We start from the raw sequence: 22,015 nt of genomic DNA on the forward strand, positions 1-22,015 counted from the left end.
GTGGGTGGAAAAAAAAAGAGAATGAGTTTGGATTCACACATGTTTTCTTTGGAGTAGTCACTTTCCTGTGTTGGTATAACCTTTGACTCCTTGACTTCTGTTTGTATTCCGTCTAATTCTTATTCACCTGGGATTGGTCCGTTTTTATAGCGGCACAGTTCCTGAAATCGGACTCCCTTTCTGATTTTCTCTCCATAAATTGTGGCTTTTCACATCACTCGTACTTAATGGGAGCCACATAGTTGCCTTGCATGTCTAGAATGTAAAGCTTTCCAGGATCAGAGCAGAGAATCAAGCCACTCTACGCTCCCTCCTGCTTCCATGTCTCTGCTTTTCCGCAGTAATACTCCGACCCTCTGTCTTCTCACAGTCAAGCTCTACCAGCTGCTGCACTAAATTTTCTTTATGGCAGCTTCGACAGTCATTCCTGCACACAGGAGCATATTTGGTCAGGGATTTCTTGTGCGTCCCAGACTTGACATGCTCTCTGTCTAATCTCTGAGACGTCATGGATATGAGGCTTTCGGTTTAAATCCTGTTTCTGCCCTGTGCAAAATTAGTGTCTGTTAAAACTGCTTCTCAGTTAAAACTGCTTCTAGTTTTTGTGCATAATTAGATTGAGGTCCCTGACACTAACTTCTATTAATAGTTATGTTAAATATGCTTTCTTTCCAACTGGTTAAACACATAAAAATGCCTTCCTTTCTTTCTTTCTTTCGTCCTTAGGACACAGTTTATAATATGGACAAGAATGTCCTAAAACCAGAAATATTTTACAATTCATCCATTTTTGAAATTCAAATAATATAAAAAATATATATATATACAGATTTATAGGCAGGCCATATTGTTTGGGAGTAAAATGATAAAAATAATAGAGCTCTTTTGAATTGTTTTAAGTGTAAATTATGTAAATGTAAAGGGAGAGAGTTTCAAATGTCTGATCCTCAGAAATATGTACTAAACTTTATTTTCCAGTTCCCAGAACTGGAAAGTAAAGGGATAAGGAAGTTTAAAATGAGAGCAGCTATTTGTGGAGAGCTATGAACAAATAGACCAATGTGTACATGGCAATGACTGGGGAAACCTAAATGAAGGAAGTGATGTGTAGGATTTGTATAAAGCTGTATTCCCAATGCCTAACTATTATTTTAACTCTCCGTCAGTACAACCAGGCTCATTTAAAAGATCGGCTATATAAACAGGGGTCTGACAGGAATGGTGCAAAGGTGCGTGCTGTCATTTTATGGAGACATAAAGAACACTTTCATTCCATGTGAGTTACTCGGGTGCGTTTTACTGTTCTCAGTGTCGCTGCATTATTTTGCCAGTGAGAGTGTAAAAAGACTTGTGTTTACATAATACCACGCCCAGCTCTGAAGGCATAATCAGCTCGAGGGCTGAGTCGACAAATAGCTGTCCCATCAGGTCTTGCCATATAACATTTCTGACTGAAATATCACCACTCCACGAACTGTATCCTCGACCAAATCTGACCACGTTTGAATAAGTATGCCGTGCCAGACAAAGTTCACGCTGTGACTTCAGCACATTAGGTTCTTTGTCACATGTGAGTGGATGGGATTCTTTTGTGAGGTCATATGGAAATGGTTAGTTAGCGCTGGCATGACATGATGAAGAGTGTATTGTCAAGGCACATGCAGCCCATAATTCTTTGCATTATCATGGCAGCTGCAACACTGCACTGTTACACTGAGAACACGTTTGAATGGTTCTGTCTGAAAAAGCAATAGTAGCTCACTCGCAATATTAATAAGACTGGTTATTATGACAGAACAAGTGCATTATTCATAAATGCCCATCTTTTGAAATGTGATGATTTGCTTTACTAATCAATTCAATAATCTAATCTAATCTAATAAAAAATCAATTAAAAGACTTTACTCTAGCCTCCAACTAGTTCCTTTTTATTCCACCCTGTGTTTGCATTTTCAATTTATTTTAAAGTTAAAACAGGGTTTTAAACTCTTGACTTTAGCCTTCTTCCTTTTCATATTATTTTTATTATTATTATTGCTATGTTTAAAGCTAACTCAATTTTAGACATTTTACAAAATGTATTTTGTAAAGTGAAAGACAGGAAAGCAAATATAAAGTGTATGTGTATACACATATGTAAGTGAGTTTATGTGTACATATTCAGGTAAACATCTATTGTATGTATGGATATATTTCTTCTTTAATTGTATTTAAGGAGGATGTGTCAGTACCTTGCTCCTGTCTGTGTTTGTTTACTGCTGTTGTGTATTTGTCTATGCTGATGTCTGTGACATCTGTGTAACTGGATCAAAAGTAATTCTACTTCATAGGCCAACCATATGGCACTGGACTGCCTAGTTTTACTATTGTGTTTTTTTGTTGATGAAGTTGATGGACAAATTTTTCAGGTTTCCACACTTAAGTTCAAACATTAGATTAAAAAAAATAAAATAAATAGTCTTTCAAAAATCAATTACTTGACAGCCACACACTCCTATAACAGACAGCGGGAAGGAAAAGTCATTAGGATTCTTTACGTAGCCTCGGGACACCGTGCTCGCGTTGCTGTGCATTAACAGCAGGTTACCACGGTCAAAAATTCTCGTTAGACCACAAATCACTCTCAGAATGTTAGCACAGGGTCGATGTTATACAAACGTGAACGTGTGCGCATGAACACATATATGCATATAAGTAGCAGAGGCACAACATGCAATGCACACATATTTGTGGTTTGCACTCAGGACAGGAATGGATGGAGTCAGCACGTTAAGCTGATGACACTGACACTGAAGGACTTAATACAATGATTTCTCTTGCTCGCCCTTGTGCGTGCACACATTCAAACACATTCAATGTGTTATTGTTTCTATTTCCCATAATCAGCGTGCAGTAAATGTCTGTTAATCTGCAAAAGATGGCAGAATTATCTTGACCTGGGGGTGATATTCCAAATTTTCAGGCCCTCGTTTTTTCAGCACCATAAAACCACAGCTGCATGGTGTGTGTTTTATTATGTGTCAGCATGCTGCCTTGTTGTTCATTTCAACATTGCATCGCTGCACATAACAAGTGTATCGGCCCACAGCCAGTGCCTGTTTAAACACAAATCAGTCCCATCATCTTCAGCTCCTCAGGCAAATGACCATCTGCCCCCCCCCTTCAGTATTGCTCTCACTCAAATACACTTTTTCTACACAAATGTTCACAAAGGAAGTGGGGGGGGAAACAGGTTTAACCTCTCTGCCAGGTGTCAAGTGTCAGGTGTCCACCACACAGGTATAAACACACAGCAAACATTAGAGAACCCCCCCCCCCCAACCCCCAACCCCAGCCACACACACACACTGACACATTACACTGTACATCACTGTCAAAACATATCAGTTTCATTTCATTGTTATGCTCCCATATGGAAATAATAAGGTGTACAATATCCATATAATGAGTCTTTATAGCACAGTGCATTATCTCACCTGGGTCAGATTTTCTCTTCTTTCTGATTTTCACATTTAGGAAGACATAACTCTGTGTTAAACCAAATTGTATTCTCTGTTATTTTTATCCAGCGCAAAGTCAAACATAACATTTTGAATGAATCAGAAGTGACTATGACATAATAAATGTAGAAAAGGCCTCACTGCTGCAACAGTCCATAACAACATCAAACATAGTCAGCAGTGTCTTCATAATCATCTATATCCGAGTTAATAATTAAGAAAAATAGACGTTGGCTAGACGTTCTACGTTTTATGTCCACAATAGAGTGCTTATTATGCAAAATGCCCACTTCCATGGCTTTGTATTATCATGTTAAAGAGAAATAATATGCCATCATATCCAGTGTATATGACCAGTGCAAGAAGCAGGTAGAACATGAGAAAAATATTTTCAATGTGTGTTCTGAGGTTGTTGTTGTTTTTTAATCACGTTTCCTTTTTGACATAGATTTAAAAACAAATGCAAATTCATGTTCATGAAAAAAGGCTGAAAACGGCTATAGTCTGTTTATTTTATCTTCAGAGGCACCTCCAGCATTTCTGGATGTACAGATGGGGGGGAGTGAAATCTGCAGGCAGGAAGCAGCCCCCACCTCCCCTGTTCCTGTTTCTCACAGTGTGTGTGTGTGTGTGTATGTGTGTACTTGTATTTATATCTTTGTGAGGTCCCAAAAAAACATACAAACCAATCTCTATTAGGACATTTTGTTGGGTTTAGACTAGGCTTATGGTTGGGGTTAGGGTTAGGGTTAGGCACTTAAGTGTGATGGTTAAGGGTTAGGGGTAAGGGGCCACTGTTGACCCACTACTGTTGACAATCACCAGGAGGCAGATTGAACAGCACATGAGAGGGAAAAAAAATACTTAGACAGGAGGTTGTAGAGAACAGAGGCATTATTACTGGAGAGGGAAAATGACACAGAAAGAAACAGAGTGTGACTAAGTCCCAAAGATGTGATTATGGGACAATGCTGGCACTCAAAATGTTTTCTCTCCCCCCTCAGTCTTCCTCCCCTCTGGTGAAATGGGTCAGTGGGTGTGTCAGACTCCAAATTTGCATTGTATTTTTACTGTTAAATCTCTTCCAGTTTTTGTAAGAATGCACAATAAGCACATCCTTTTTGTTGACATCAAAGGCATGTCCACGTGTGAAATAGTGGCTTTATCCATCTATCCATCCACCTTCTACCACTTTATCTTCCACATGAGGGTCATGGGGATCGCTGGTGCCAATCCCAGCTGACGTAGGGTGAAAGGTAGCGGCTCTATAGGGTGCAGCACAGTCATACCAGAGAATGGACGTGCACAGTTAGACCTCAGACGGTGCTCAAACACCTACTCTTTGGCCCCGTGTGACAAGGAAGGAAATAAAATAATTTTTTAGTGTATGCGCTTTTTTTTCTATAACCTGCCGCATCAATTCTCAATTAAAAGTGCATAATAATGCTCAAAAAATTGCCATTTTAAACAACGCTAATTGTTTTTACGCAGTCATTTTGTCGAGACTTGTCAAGAAGCTGCATGAGAGTTTCCTCATAAAAATAAATAAATAAATAAATAGGAAAATGCAAGATTGTTTAATTATTAATAATGTGTTGGTTGCACTTTTTTCCACTTAGGTCCCTGCTGAAATACCAGCGCTAACTCGTGCACCAGAGTTTCCCCTGTTGCCTTAACATCTATCCACTTTGAAAAACCAGTTTTGGCAGTCAAATAAAAAGAGGAACTAGAGTCCTGAAGGGTATTTATGGTGGATACTGCCTCAGAAACAAGCAGAAAGTTAAAAAGGTGTCTTGTTTTACCAGGTAATAGGTTGACTTGGAAGAGCTGTGTTTGCATCAACAGCCTGCAGGAGAAACAGTACTGTAGCAAACACAAAAGAGGAACTCTCTCCTCTCTATATTACAATTGTCTTTCTCCACCCGAATTCAAGGGTGTGTAATGGACGTCTGTATGTGTGTGCGTGAGGGTGAAGATAAAAGATCTCGCACAAAGTCACACAAACACAGGCTACTTTTCATCGCATTTGCATCCTCGTATTTTCATTCATTTGCCTAAACACGTGGCAACAGGAGGAAAAGTTGCACACAAAAAAAAATCTTCAATTGAAAATGTGGGAAGTAAAGAAACTGGGAGTGACAAGTCATGACCAGCAAACACACACACACACACTCATGCAAAAAGGGCAGTGCCGCCCAAATACCACAAGTCAACAAGGAAATTACCCCTGGCACAAGTATTACACTGATAAGAGCGCCGCTAATAAGGAGGCATTGTATGAGGGAACACAGTCATCACGATTTGTAAGCGCGTTCTCTCTCTGCTCATGAAATACAGGCCCACCATTAATGAATTCAAATAATCTTTTTCATATTTGTAACGCAACAAGTCAAGTTTGTTTGTGATTGTTCTGCGGTGCCACAAACGAAATCGTCCGAACAGGACAACTGAAGTTCAAGAGGTGAAATTGTGCACTGTGAAAACAGAGGGTCACGTGTTGTTCCCGTTGAGTTACAACATAAAAGTGCCATTGATATACAGTATATCTGATATATAGCCTCTTTTAGTTTGACATATACTGTGTTAGTAATCATTTAATGCTGATTTTTGGAAGTGCATAGTCAAGACTTGACATCAACTCACAGTAATACATTAGTGATTCAAACATGATGATATCCCATAACACAGAACACCTATGTCAACACTTCGACAATAAGAAAAAACCCCATTGAAAATGTAAAATGAATCAGTGAGTAAGGAATAATGAATAATTCATTTGTTTGTAAGCTTACTATATAGGAAATATTGCACTTTAAGTCTCTGTGGCAGGAGAAACAGGCTGGCTATTGTACATCTCGTGACGCAACAGTTTAAAAACCACTGTGTGCACAAATGCAGAGGAAAACATTTTTATCTAACCCTGTGTGACCAGAAATAGGCTCTTAGCTGAGCTAATCTTCCTTCCTTTACATAAACACACTGACGTGCGAGGACACGCACACACGCACACACACACACGAATGCCTTCCTTTGAACCAAGATATTGTCATCACAACTGTCCAACAACTGTTGGAGTCTGACACACACACACACACACACACAATTGAGTCAGAGAAAGATAACAATAGTTATTCTGGGGCGACAGTTTTCTCATAGAGTCAGGACAGTCGGGAAGACACCGTCTCATCTGAGGTCACTGTCCAGCCGTATGACCTCTGACTACGTTAGATTGCTTAAAAACGTCACAATCACTCGGTCAGTGTCTTAGCTGGCATTGTTTTCGATGGGAACGCAAGAGAAATGAGTCAGCGAGGCACATTTGTGAAGCGACAGCATTTCTGAGGACAGATGATTCGTTTTGAGCGGGAGTCGAAAGGAGACTGTGAAGGGAGGGCAGGTTTCAGAGTTGCAAAATCTGAATGTGAAATGAGGAAATAATCGTGTAAACTGAAAAGGCCTCACTCCAAAAACTCACACAAAGAAACTTTAGTGGAGCTGTGGTTGCAGGTTCAATTTGTGGGCTGTTAAAAATGGACACTGGGGGACCAGAGGCATGGAGACCCATGCAGTTGATGGCTGGGATTCCTGACCAGAATAACTGCAAGAAGCATCTGAAATTCCTTTTCCACTTTGGCTGCACGAGCACAACTGCCGTCTACACCTGCTGTCTCATGCTGTATATAGTGCACTTTTATGTGAATACCGTGCTTCTTTTAGCATTTTACCGTGATCAAATTAAACCTACGTACACTCCAAGTCTTTCGACGGGAGCTTTTCCATTGCAGGCTTTTTGTCCCTCTATATCTTCATAGTGGAGAGAGTGGAGAGACGTACACTGTTTGCTGTTTGAGTTACTAATATTGATTTGCATGTACACAAACACACACAAGAACAGGGGTTAGTTCAGCTTTTCCTCGTGACTCTACATTCATATAGAGAGCATTATCCCTAACCTCAACCATAACCGGTTAATGTCTAACCCTAACGTTGACCAAACCGAAATTCAAATCTTGGCCCTAAACTTAACCAGTTCCTAAAAAATGAGGGTTTCCTCATTGGGACCAGGTTTCAGTGTGTGTGAGTACAGTACACTCCCACACACACACACTTAATAATTTCAGAAACAGATGCACTGATATAAGGATTTTGCATGGCACATGTTGATGCTTGTGGGCGTGTGTCACTTTGCATTTTCGTTATGTGTGGACAGAACAAACACTACAGGTTCTGTAGCACACAAAGAAGCATAAACAAAGGCAAAGAGTCTCTCTCTTGACAACATGTCATGTGGACTGTTTTTCGAGTCCATCCCTGTCAATGAATATCTTAAATATTATGTATAAATGTTGAAATCCCTGTCACTCACTGTCTCTCTCTCGCTCTCTCTCTGAACGCACACATTTTGTGTGATCAGACACCAGACTGTAGGGCAACAAGGTGCGGATAAAAGGGACGACCTGATGTGACCTTAACAGCTGAGAATGTCATAACAGAAGAAAGGGGAGTAAATGAGGGAAGAGGATGGAGGGACAAGGGGAGTGTTTGACACAGAGGAGTGACAGGAGGAATCAACTTTACACAGGCTTAAAAAGATTTCTTTTAAATAAGTTAAAAATAAGTAAATTTGAGATTCTCTCAGCTTCTGAGATTCATTTAATCTGCTTTTCAAACATGTGCCAAATTAAATGGAATATGATGTGATGAGATTGATATTCTCAAGGTAAAAACAACACAGGGTCAAAGAAAGGTTACAGTGTCAAATAACCAGCTCATATCACATAGATCTGTAAGTGCCATGGTTACATCAGATGAGAAGTGATTGATGTAATGGCTAAAATAAATAACAAATGCTACTCAAACTATTTGTGTTACTGTTTGTTTTGTACATGTGTAAAATTCCCCCTCTGTATCTCGTTTATTCCAAGCAGCTGATCACATAAATGAGTTGTGTAATATGTCTTTTTTTGTGTGCTTTTATTTAGAAAACTGAGTGAGGGGAAGATGCATCTCGTCTTTTGTGACACCTGAAAGGAACACTCCAGCATTCTCTTGTCAGCTAACAAGGTCATTTGTTTTATTTCCATGTTTTGTTTTCTGAGGCATCTTTTCTACATGCTGCGCATGCATTTATTCATGTTAGTTTTTATTCATTTTAGTTTTCATGGTAGAATTTGAGTTTATTTCATTCAATTTCACCAGTCCACTTGTGTTGTCTGTGCACTGAGGCTCTCTCATCCCTCTCCACCCATTCCTACTTATGGGAATGTATCACTGTCAGTCCCTATCTCTCTTTTGATGTTTATTTTTATCCGTCAGGCCTGCCTCTTGGGGACTTTTCTTTTCTCTTCTTTTTTTCCCCTCCTAAGTCAATACAATGTCCATTTAAATCAGCCTCATCTGTAATTGCAGATCCAAGATAAACCCATGCATCCATGACAAATCAGACATACTTTAATAGAAAGGTGATGTTGTGTTAACTAATATAAAGTAGACTCGCTGTATTCCCCTTGCCACCTACAACATTTGTCTTAGTCTTTGTTCACTGTATATATCATTGTCCAGACAATAGGACAATCCAGATTTAAATGTTTGTGAATAAAGTCTGTATATGTCTGGTGTGAATAGGTTTGTCAGGCAGTGATGGATGGACTAACACAAAGAAAATATCACATTACACACTCTTGACTGGGCAAACAGTTGGCTGAGGAGACGGCACACTTATGCAGCTTCTTTAATACACAAGTACATACTCAAAAGACTGATTATGCATAAAGCACAGGTGCATTTAAACACACACACACACACACACACACACACACACACACACACACAACAAATGCGTTCTTCTGTTCTCTGATTGCAAAGCTAAACAATGATACTCTTTGGGCCAATCAGCCTTTCCTAATGTGGCAGTGAACCAGTAGAACAGCGTGTTCTCACATTTTAAATGAGTTTGAATGGAGACAGCCGTGGACTGTAAAGTCCCACATAACATGATATGCAGCGCACACATACAGATACAGGAGACCTGTCTCATGAGTGACAAAAGGTGAGAAAAGTGATCCATTAAAGGTGATACATTTTGAAGCATCATGGGTTATTCATGGGTTTCTCACTTCCTTGGATGTTATTTGTATACAAACATATCAATATCCATGCATGATCGGTCAGAATTATGAAACAAAGGTGTTGAACACTATAACAATATAGTCCCTTCTCTGTCATTGTCTTTTCCTGTGTGTTCAATGGTAACTGTTATTTTTTTCTGGCATAACTGAATCAACATTACCCCCTAGTGGGCACAGTTAGTCATTAATCAACCTGCTGTCTCCAAAGTAGTTGTAGTTACCATAGGCATTCAATTGGGTTTGATTTGACTGTTCGACACTTTGTAACATTGTTTAGATAGTTTAATCATGAACATAACAAAAAAGGAAAATAAAAGTAATTTGGATATGGTTCGTAGCGTTCAATGTCTTTAAAAAAACAAAAAAACAAAACAAGAAATATAGGTTCTCTATTGCCAGATTTGCACGTTTGCATCAAATATGCAGTGCAGTCACATCATATTTGATGCCAGAGGCGCAAATAAGGGAGACGGCACTGAGTTTGGAATGTTGCGCCTATGCGGAACCATTTAAGACGGACGACTTTGACCGTCGGACGCGTGTGGCGTAAACATGGCAGAGGTGCTAGATAATGTTCCAGAACGTAAGGTTTTTTTAAAGTTACATTTTTGTAGGTGCGTTTAATATGTTAGCAATTACAGTTCGTTTAGAAGTCTGGTGATTTGTGTATTACTGTCCCAAATGCGTGTTGTCTTATAGAATGCTTCTGTGTCGCAGTGATAATGTACCTGTTCTGTTTCATCACTTTATCAGTTATTTGTGTTAAAACGGAATAATGAAGCTCCATAAAGCGTTAATTAAGTCAAATAAATGCCATATGATTAATGTTACTGCAGATATATGTCCTTTTGTCCTTAATGCCACAATGTCGCTTGAAATGTTGCTGAGTCATTCCTTGGTCAGAATGTGAATGGTGACTATTCTCCAACGTGAGGTTGTTGAACGATTTCCTTGTGTTATCAGTTTTGATTAATTCATTATTTTTTTTAAATTTGAAACTGAAGTTATAGGAGTTTTGATGGCTACACTTTCAGTCACTTTCCCAGAGCCCTGTTCCATGTATTCAGTGTACTTCCAAACGTATTTGAGCACACTAACTGTACTGTTGTGTTTTGTTTTTTAAAATCATTTTAGATTGTCCGGGTACAACAAGTGAGCAAGCAGGAAAGTCATCGACATGTCAGGGCTGCCCCAACCAGACGCTGTGTGCATCTGGAGCCACCAAGGCTCCTGACCCTGGTATGGCTGTTATGGTTATTTGTTAAGTACTGTGCAAAGGTCTCAGGGCATCACCAGCTGTGTTGTTTACATGTCTGTCAAATGCCGTGATAACTGACATTTGGATTGGAATTATGTGACTGAAAGTTGTCAATGATTTTCATTGTCAATTTCATGACAATTTTATTTCTGGATGTGACCCAAGACTTTTGCAAAGTACTGTATATTAAGAGCTAGATATGTTATCAAAGACATAGGGGATACTTTTTAAATATAAATGAATGACTGTTCAGCAATTAGCAAAACAATTGTTTCAGAAATTCATTATGGACATGCACTAAAAGTCAACCACTCAACCACAAAATGAGGTCTAAAAAGGACTAGTATTAAAGTAAAATGTTAAATGGATTATTGTCTCATTTGAGGATCTCATTCTGCTGTTTAAAACATCAACATCCTTCTACTTCTCTCTCAGCCATAGCAGAAATAGGGGCAAAGCTGTCGACAGTCAAACACAAGATCCTTGTTTTGTCTGGAAAAGGAGGCGTGGGGAAGAGCACGTTTAGTGCTCACCTGGCCCACGCCCTGGCAGGAGACGGCACGAAGGAGGTATCATTTTAGTTTTCATATTTGGCCATGCAAATGTAGTAGATGTAGTTTTGTAGTTCATAAAGCAAAACAAGGCTGTCCAATACCTTTTGAAACTTGGGGTCAAAGAGTTGGTGGTACCAAATTGCAGCAAACCAATGTTGTCTGGAAGGAATCGACACCTGGCGGTGCTCTTTAGAGCTGTGGTTTCCACTCCAAGGTTTACATGTTTAAAGTACTGTGGATGACTTGAATTTACACTCATTTTGAAAAAGTTCAACTTTATATGATTCAATAATGCATTTGTTTTTAATTAGATTGCATACTCACATTTGAAAGATAGAATAGAATAGACCTTTATTGTTCACCAAGGTGGTAATTTGCCTTCGGCTCACCAGCATTAACATCATAAAATCTTAGAAGGAGACATACAGAAAGTTAGTACATAGTTAAAATCCAATAAAAAATAAGTAATAAAACAAGAAATAAAAGACAAGACGGTAAGACTGACACAGACGGGGGTCAGATGTGGATACAGATGCCACATCTGTATCAAGAAAGTAGTGGTTGCTGGTTCGGATCCCAAGGAGGGTCAAGGGCTGAGGTACCCCGGGTCAAGGGCTGAGATACCCCAGAGCAAGGTACCCGTTATAGAAATTATTACTGAATAGTAGTCTGGAAAAACCAAGAGTGGTGTTTGTGGGATTTTATAACTTGCAAGAAAGAGGGAAAGTCAACGGAACATTGTATGTGATGTTCTCTGAGGAGCATGGGAACAGGGGCTGGCTTAAAATGAAAGAAACGGGAGATATCAGTGTGCGGGTGTGTACTGTGTTGTGGGAGTATCAAAAGATATCGCAGATTGCACAGTGGAAGAATGTTGAAACGGGTACACAAACATTTTCTCAGGAGAACAGAAGTTGGCCCACATTGTTGCGGATTTAAGTTGAGCCACAAGTTACCAGGAATCAAGGATTTCATTCAAATGTTTATTTTACAGTTATGGAGTGACGATGAGTGCTGTGATTGCCGTGGTTCTAAAACAGATAACATATTAACACATTTGCCAGGTAAATCATATATTCAGTTTTAAGTTTATGTTTTAATATTTTCAAATTCAAATGCCATGAATATTTCAATACCAATATGCCGAATAATATAATAAACAAGTGACTAAATCCATTCACCATTTTATTTCAGTAAGATTTTGAGGATAATCAGTCAGTAAATAAAAATCCTTACCTACGTTGTAGATGTCTGCTGTAAACTGTCTGAGGCCTGCACCTGGACCTCTATTTGTAAAGTAGGTGGTGCAGTGGGAGGTTTAGTTAGGGTGTCTTTGTGGAAATGGAAGTGGAAATGGTGTTTTCTAACATCTGTTGCTCACTGGGTGCAGATGTGTGCTGCTCAATGCTCCACTGTCCGCTTTGTGTATTCAATACTGATGTGTAACAAGGATGAGTTAATAATGTTTCGGAGGTATTTCTAATGTTTTTCTTTGGGACTTAATAGTGTAATCTGTTCTGTGATCTGGATAATAAAAAGCAAATGCCAGTATCATTTATTACCATTTTGCAAGTGAACGTACAACATTATTGTGCAGCATTCTTCTTGATCGCGTGACCAGGATGGACATGACAAGGTTTTATTTTAATTAAACCACAGCCAAGATGGCCACTGACACTCTGTCACTACACATTACTGTATATACATATCAACTGTCAAAACTAGTTGTCCATTGTGGAGCCTTTGAGAAATGTGAAGAGGTCACATGTTCATGCTCTGTTTTTTTTTTTTTTTTGTTTGTTTTTTTTTAAGCAGACATTTAAACAGGATTACCAAAATGTTTTGCCTTTTCTCTCTCTTTATGTTTTTAGATTGCCCTGCTGGACATAGATATCTGTGGTCCATCCATTCCGAGGATCATGGGCTTGGAGGGAGAACAAGTCAGTAAATATTGAAGAAAAATAAACAGTTGAACCATAAAGAACCACATATAGTAATGATTAAATATTACAAATCTGTCCAAGGATAAAGTCCACGTTCTTCAGTTCAGCAGCTAAGTCTGTGAACAGTTTTTGTCAACACCTATAGTATAATATAATCTTTTGTTTTTCCAAGCATATTGCATATTTATATATAATTTTATATTTATATATGCCTATTTTCCTCTGCTCCTTTGTAATCGTGTTGCCTCGTGTGTAGGTTCACCAGAGTGGCTCAGGCTGGTCTCCAGTGGTGAGTCAGTTCAAAGTGTGCTGTCTGTGTACTTTTTTAAACTCCAGTGTTGAATTCAAATTATTATCCCTATCATAAATACTGTATGTGTGTGTTGTAGTATGTGGAGGACAACTTAGCAGTCATGTCCATCGGCTTCCTCCTCAGTAGCCCCGATGATGCTGTGATCTGGAGAGGACCCAAGAAGAATGGTATGTCTGCATGCGTGTTTGAACTTCTCGCTCAACGCGTCGTGCGACTGTAACACGTGTGGTTTCCGTCTCCGTCAGGGATGATCAAGCAGTTTTTGAGGGACGTTGACTGGGGGGAGCTGGATTACCTCATTGTGGACACGCCCCCTGGCACCTCCGACGAGCACCTGTCGATTGTCCAGTATCTTGGCTCCACCCACGTTGATGGAGCCGTCATCATTACCACACCACAGGTACGCACACACGTTCAAACATCAAACCTGAGGGAAATTTAAATGTTCTCCTTTCTTTTAACGGTAAATTCCACTTGTACTCGAGTTGGAGATTTCATACCGCCGTCTGGAGTGGCTCGTGTAGCTGGTGGTTTTTATGTGAGTAATAGTGAGAGTAAAACTACAACAAGATTAACCGACAACAAAGGGGAGTTGCTGGAGGGGGATTAAAAGCAACGGCACTTTACTCAGAACGCACCATTGCTACAGCTGCATTCGATTTTGCAGCCGTCTCTGCTAAGCATTTGTTGGAATCTCTTTCAAAAGTTATAAGCAAAGAACTGATGTTTCGATCATCACACCAGAGTATGTCCACTCATTACAACAGGAGAGGAAGAAAAGGTCTTTATACAGTGTCATTTAAGGTGGTTGGAGATTGATTTATCTCAGCAGGAAAACCCCTCACTCCTCCACTGCTGCAGCTGTCACCAGCTCCTCCTCTAATCTGATAGATGCACTAACGTATCAACTGTTGATGGGGGCAAAAGGAAAGTAATTTTGGCGAGGTGACGTACATAAGACAGAGTACAAGAAAATAGCTTTCAAAGTTGCATATTTTGCAAAATAAAAAGCAGTAAATCAAGATACATTTTGATTCTTTCTTACTAGTACACTTGTGTGCAAAAGTGTTTGCCCTAAACCTAATAACTGGTTGGGCCGCCGTTTGCAGCAACAACTGCAATCAAGCGTTTGATAACTTGCAATGAGTCTTTTACAACACTGTGGAGGAATTTTGGCCCACACATCTCTGCAGATAGTCTGGCACTAATCAGGCCTGGGTGTGGCAAGTCAAATTTTACTTAAAAAATGTGACTAACCACAGTGACCTGAGGATTTTACGAGAATCAAGAAGTTGATATTGTCAAGAGGGCAATTACCTTTTCACTTGGGGCCATGTAGGTTTGGAAGTTTTTTCCCCATAATAAATGAAATCATCCCTTAAAAACTGCTTTTTGTGTTAACTTGGGTTGTCTTTGTCTAATATTTAAATTTGTTTGATAATCTGAAACATTTAAGTGTGACAAACATGCAAATAAATAAGAAATGAAGGGGGCAAACACTTTAGCACACAACTGTATGTGTAAAGCCTTGAAATATGATGAACTCATTTAATGAGTTGCAGAACCGCCACTAAAAACAGTCAGCTGATGATTTTTGTGGTAACAAACGCTAAGGCTGAGCAACTAAGGATCCAAAACTGAAGCAGACAAAGACAACTAATGCCTTTAAATAGCAATGTGCTTTAAGAGGGCTTGTGAAAGTTAAGACGAGATGTTGAAGAACACTTTCAGAAAACAAAACTGCACTTTGGGGGAATACAAAAAAAACTCCTCACTATATGACTAAAAGAGCTGAGTCATACCATAATGCAGTTTGTCCTTCTGAGGTTTACATTAGTCTTGTGAAAATCATCAATGTCTTTCTCACTTTCACACCTGTCTTATCTGTCTCAGTCAGATCTAATCTCCATCAGCCATTAAAACATCCAAATAGGGTTAATGAGAGCAACACATAAAATACAGAAAAGAAGGAAATATAATATACAATACCCCCAAGATAAAATACAGAAGAAATTTAAAATAAATCCTGTCAATTTGCAGGTGTCCTCTCCTAACATAATACATTCTTTTCTGTATTATCTACAGTTAGTATACATATATGTATTCAATTTGAAGATGTATATGTGCAACACCGTTCCATCAGACGTGAGTGGGCACATGAAATGATGTCAAAAATAATGTCAATTTTCCTGTTTTGTGAGGTTAACTGCTCACTGTACTCGAGCTTCCATGTTTGAAATCTGTTGACACTTTTTTAACAACAGCTATTCTCTCCACACTCTCACAGAGAGGCTGCATTCTTGTTATTCATTCTTGGTATTTTTAATCTTGTTTCCTGGTGCCTGAGTTGGACAACCACAACTGGTACAATCAGACAATGGAAAAATCACTTCCTCATTCTTTTGGCTTTCACTTAATCAAAATTAACCACCTGAGAGGAGGGAATTACCCAAATCATAAACCTTTATCCTGTTTGTAGTGACTGGTGAACTAAACTGGTATTTCAGTCCCACTTTAAACATTGTTGCACATTCAAACATGGGAAGTCTTACAGCTTTCCTCAAAGGAACACCGATGACTGTCATGGAGGAAGGGAAATGATCAAAACAAATCTTTCCACTTTTGTTCTCGTTAGCAACACTTCCTCACCGTCTCTCTTCTGTCCTCTGTTGTGCACATCCTTTCCCTCTCTAGGAAGTGTCGTTGCAGGACGTGCGAAAGGAGATCAGATTTTGCCAGAAGGTCAAGCTGCCAATCATTGGAGTGGTGGAGAACATGAGCGGCTTCGTCTGCCCTAAATGCAAGGTCACTGACACATTCACACGTCTGACAAGCATGCGATCAAAGTGCATAAAATGGAAAATAGTCGCCTTCAGACTCAACTCGGTTCCTTTTTTTTTTTATTTAACGTACTACAAAATGTGTTGTTTGTTCTCTTTTGCAGAACACGTCACAAATCTTCCCCCCCTCCAGCGGAGGTGCTGAGAAAATGTGTGCCGATCTAAATCTACCTCTCCTCGGAAAGGTACCTTTAGACCCGAGGATCGCTCGAAGCTGTGACGAGGGAAAGTCTTTCCTCAGTGAAGTGCCCGACTCGCCTGCTGCTAAAGTCTACCAGACAATTGTGCAAAGTGAGTGTAAACAGGAATTCGCAATCAGCGCACTCAAGACGGTTGTGGATTTTAATAGTGAGGAAGTCGGACAGAGATCCGTTTCTATCGAAGTCCCCTAGTTTTTGATGACTCGATGGTTTACTTGATGCCCAATTCCAAAATTAAAGGAGAAGTGATAACTTGACAAATGGGAACTTGCTAAGTTAAGCGGAAGAAAGAGATTTGTATCGAAATTAAAACACGGGATCAAAGTTGAGGAATCGAATGCGGTTTTCTTTAAGAGATACGATTTTACAGTGACATTGAAAAGCAGGTACAGTCTATTCATGAAGCTTTCCATCAAAATGCCACCTCATCACCATACCACTCTTCTTCGCTCCCTCAGGTATCCAGGACTACTGTTCCAACAGTGCGACCGAGCAGCAGGACATCACCACCAGACAAGAGTGAAACGCATGAATCAAATGAACATGCTATGTTTATCAAAGCCGGTCAGTATCATTGACACGCAATTCATGACAAAAACCGGCTTTAATATCACTTAAATGAGCGTTTCAGCGTATTCCTGAAATACAAGCCATTCCTCAACGTGTAAACCTCTGAAAACTGGTCACAAATTTATAAATGTATGAAGGTTTTTAAAGAACTGGGCAATAATAAATAACAGTACAATACAATTGTTTGGGACCGTTTTCAGCCGTGGATTAATACAAGTTTGCATGAGCAAGGATTTGCAGCAGCAAAATAGTGATTGCAGGTTTGACTCAACTGGTCATAAGGAACATAACGGCCTGTTTTTGAATAGTTTTTTGGAGTACATTATATCGACATTGGGTTGCACCGACACTTGAAAGTGTGTGGAGTTTCTTGTTGATTGTGCTCATATTCATGTGTAAACTCAGGTAGTGTCGAAGACTCCCTCTGCTTCATTTACACGTTTCTTTATTTTCTTTTTACAAGAAAGGAATACTCTTCTTCAATTACTACCTGGTATTTGGGGAAGTCGATACGTTAGATCATATTTCAATGCAGCTGTGAATTGTATTTGTGCATCCACTGGCTCTAAATCAATAGTGAATAGAATGAGATGGACATGTTTCTCGTAAATACAGAGCATAGCGTGACATTTCAACTTCTCACTCGATTGTGCTTCCCGTGCGATTGTTTTCATTCCATCTTTACAAGTTTGGTTAGATATTTACCGTCCAACCAAAGCCAAGTTAACATCATATTTATTTGTAATTTGAGAGACTTGTAACTCTTTTAAAATAACAATTTGAATACCAATGTTTGAGATGATTTATAAAAAATATACTTTGCACACGTGTGTATGTGTTCACTGATTTATTAAGTAAATGACCAAATTGTAAATTACCTAGTGAGTTTTCTATTGCGTAGGTTATTTTATGGGCTTATTAATGCCAAAATAATTCACTTCAAATCTGCGTGTGTGCGTAAGTGCATGGTGAATTCTCTTGTGTGCAGGGCTCACTCCGAAACAGGTACTTCTGCTACACAAAGTGTAATGTGTTTATGATACCACAGGCTTACATGAGACATCAGGAAATGCTGCTTTTCTTAAATAGTTTTTCCTCCACTCATCTTTCATTCATAGCTGAACTTTTACTCACTGCTCTATATGAAAAGAAGCCTAGTGAATACTGGTTATAGCAGAGAGTAAAGTATTATCCTGCCAAAGCAGTTCTAACGCCTTACCGTCGATATAAAAGAGGATACAGTAGATGGACGTATTAACTCCTCATGGTGTCACAGGCTTTCACACATCACATGCATTTATTTGCATCTACTCCAACTTTATTTATAAAGCAACAGCTGAAACAAAGTGCGGTACGTCAGGGTTAAATAAAATAGACAAACGTAAGACCTGAAAACAACCAATAAAACGGACAGTAAAACAATAAAATATGAAATATAAAAACAAGTCGTACAATGGCAAGTGTTGTTGTGTCTTTATGTCGGTTTATAGTCACAAAACATTATTTGTGTAGTCAGGATCAAACTTGAAGGTTGTGGTCCAAGTTTGGTCCATTGTGTGTGATTGTGTGCATTCAATGTATTGAGTCTGGGGGGAAAAAAACAACTGCTGGAGTGTTTTTGTAAGACGCAATATTTGATGATGAGGTGAAACTGTGAGACTTCTCCTATAATCATTTATTCCAGAGAAAGCATGCACCCTCACTTCTTCATAATGATAAAGGACGTCACTCTGCCCACAAAGGGAACGTCTCTTTTACATACAATGCTTTCGTACGCAGTGTGATGTCCAGTCCTGAGTCAAATGGTTCTGAGTAGTAGAGGTTTGTTTTGCTGAGCATCAAAGGGACATCTCTTAAAGTAAAGGACCAGGAGCAAAGAGTAAGAGTCTGCATGGACTCACTGGGGTGATCACACCTCGGTCTCATAAACCCAAAGCGTCAAGGCTTAGATGTAAACCAAAGTAAACAATAATGAATACAGCATACATTAAAATAAAAAGTACAAATGAGATACAAGCGTGTTAAGAATAAGAAGAAGATGATTCAAGGACCGGTTCCGAAAAAAGAAGACTGAAAGAAATGGTCATGTCATCATGTATATTTTGGTATTTGAGACCTTTGCTGTGCTTCCGTCTATAATTTTTCCACGAATAAAAGGGGATTTTAACAAATACATTTGTTGCGTCATTAGAGCACGTGATTTTATTTTTCTCTCTTTTTTTTGCCAAATCGATCGTTGATAGTAAAACTGAATAATTATTCATTTATTTATAATTAATGGCAATTGCTATTCAGAATTAATGACTTGCTGACAGTGGTTTCCAGTTCATAACAGAACCTTTTAATGATTAGATTTATGTCACCTACTCTGATGTAAAAGTGTTTTGGATAGTCGTGACAGGAAGTATCCCTGAAATTGTATTATTGCATTAATTGGCCAGTTTTCTGTGCAGACAAATGAGAGATCATATATACTAGAGCCTTGGTTTTGATTTAATGGAAGCACAGGACCGTTTTTATCTATATACACTGTGAGAATAGGAACAAAAACCTACAACTGCTGTTTATTTTTGCATATGAACTATTTACTTTATTCTTTTTTGATGTGCATACCCTGGACAGGGGTTCGGGTCGGAGGGGGGGGCCTGGTTTGTCCTGGACACAAGCAAGGGGGCTTCAAAGAAAAAACAGTGGGGAACCGCTGTACTAGAGGGCCGTCAAAGTCAGCAGAATCTGCTATATAAAGAACAAGGCAGGCATTGAACAAGTGTTGAATTAACGCAGACGCCAAAAAGCGATAGTGAAAGGATGGATGAGGATTCAGAGGGTTGAGGAGGAGGAGTGGTTAGAGCAGGTAGAGGAGGTGACCACGATGAACGCTGTCCCTCTGGCAGCACTAAGACAGAGGATGTTATTGCCTCTGTTTCCTTGTATGACTGCAAGTGAAACTGTATGAGGAAAAATGTTGACATGAATATGGAAGTGGACACCGAGCTTGCAGTCGGTCACAGGACACTGGATTTGTCCAGAGGCCGTTTCACACAGCCAGAAACTGAGATGACGGACACAGGCTTCGCCATGTACACAGAAGGAGACGCTGACTCTCTAATAAACCACTGTTACTCTGCTTTGAACGCTGGATTCTACAGTGAGCCCTTCAACACCTCTGGACTGACGGCAGAAGTTTCTCTTGATGGGTCCTGTGCAGCAGCAGCAGCAGCAGACACGAGCTGCAACATCACAGACACCTGTCGTGGAGGCCGAGATGCAGGATACAGTTCAGATGCTGCACTTGCAGCTCACTGCTCTCACAATAACGCACAGGACCATAGCTCGTTCTACTCAACAAGAGATCACAGCAGGTCACTGGGTGTCCGAGACAATTTGGAACATGTCTTAAGGGCTGCTTATAGCACGACGACATGCAGCATTGACCGCAGAACAGATTTACATGAGGATGAGGAGAGAGTGGATTTGCACTGGGGTAAGTTTGCACTCAGTAGTCATGATGTCATGTACATTATTTTTAATCAAATGCTACATAGTAGTCGGGAGGACCCAGTTTTTTCCAGTCTTATACAAAAATGAGTATCGCAGTTCATTTGTCAAACATATATCTGGAATAACATGAGTTGCTTTCAAATTTGTAGTAAAAAAAAAAAAAGTCAACGTTATATTATGCACAGATTTGCTTGCTGAATAACACACTGTCAATTATTTAGACCAGTTTTTGTGTCGTAGAATTCTAGGTGCTTTCCAATGTCCCTTTGTTGCTTTTCAGCGGGAACGCTCTCAGTAGCCGTTTGTTGACAGTAATGACGGGTCATGTACACTTTCAGTTTCTTTTTAACCCCTAGTTTAATAGGCCGTGTGTGTGTGTGTGTGTGTTTACACTGGGTATTTAGTTATGTTGTGGAGACCTACATCTATTTACACAGTCACATTATGGAGACTTGGCTTTGGCCAGTCGTGGAAACCTGTGTGTGTGTGTGTGTGAGAGAGAGAAGTGACATGCTGGTGTTAGAGACAGGTAATAACTGGTTTGGTTGTGATGACCTAATGACTTGGCAGAGTAAAATAGGTGGAGCAGGTACTTTCCACTTAAAACCGTGGAACCACAACTCCCCACATTTCCTTGTCCATAACAAAGTGGTGCTTTCTCACATGTTGCTATCACAGATAGAATCAATGACTCGGTGACAAAGAGCAATCAACATTGCAGGTTGTGAGCTTTCTCCAATGCAGACTTACATGGAGAAGTACATGACAGCATTTTTGTTGTTGATGATGATGATGATGATGTTATCCTTCTGCCTTGGTTTGTGACAGTTGTGTTCTGCCCTTCATCTGAGAACACGTTCTGTCAAGCAATACTATCAGACCTGACCAAGGGAGTGTTTGTTTGTGTGTGTACTGACATTGCAGGGATGGGCAGGGACAATCCCATCAAACTGCTGGATGACTGGTTTTGGCCTCTTTGTATTTTTTTAATAACACTCTAGTTTATTATGAAGCCAGAAAATGGGGCATAGCGCCACCTAGCACAGCTGAGGCGAACACGTATCAAGCAATAAATGGATTCCACACTAGTGCTTGCGTAGCGGGACATGGATACGTGTCCAATTAAATGGCGTAGCTCAATTTAAAGCTGTAGCTTCAATTAACTGTGCATAGAAACGTACTCACTTACCCATTTGCAACATTTTTTA

At 39.6% G+C, this 22,015-nt stretch overlaps 1 protein-coding gene across 1 annotated transcript; it reads left to right on the forward strand.

Moving 5' to 3' along the window:
* The first annotated feature begins 10,127 nt into the window (after positions 1 to 10,127).
* nubp1 (nucleotide binding protein 1 (MinD homolog, E. coli)) lies at positions 10,128 to 18,130 on the forward strand. The gene is made up of 10 exons (XM_058652470.1): positions 10,128 to 10,211; positions 10,763 to 10,867; positions 11,322 to 11,455; positions 13,312 to 13,380; positions 13,640 to 13,672; positions 13,773 to 13,863; positions 13,942 to 14,096; positions 16,391 to 16,501; positions 16,641 to 16,827; positions 17,195 to 18,130. Exons 1-10 carry the CDS (start codon positions 10,181 to 10,183, stop codon positions 17,257 to 17,259), a joined length of 981 nt encoding a protein of 326 aa, XP_058508453.1. The 5' UTR covers positions 10,128 to 10,180; the 3' UTR covers positions 17,260 to 18,130.
* Positions 18,131 to 22,015: the final 3,885 nt, after the last annotated feature.

Source organism: Solea solea, chromosome 16, assembly GCF_958295425.1.
Source record: "Solea solea chromosome 16, fSolSol10.1, whole genome shotgun sequence".
NCBI lineage: Eukaryota > Metazoa > Chordata > Actinopteri > Pleuronectiformes > Soleidae > Solea > Solea solea.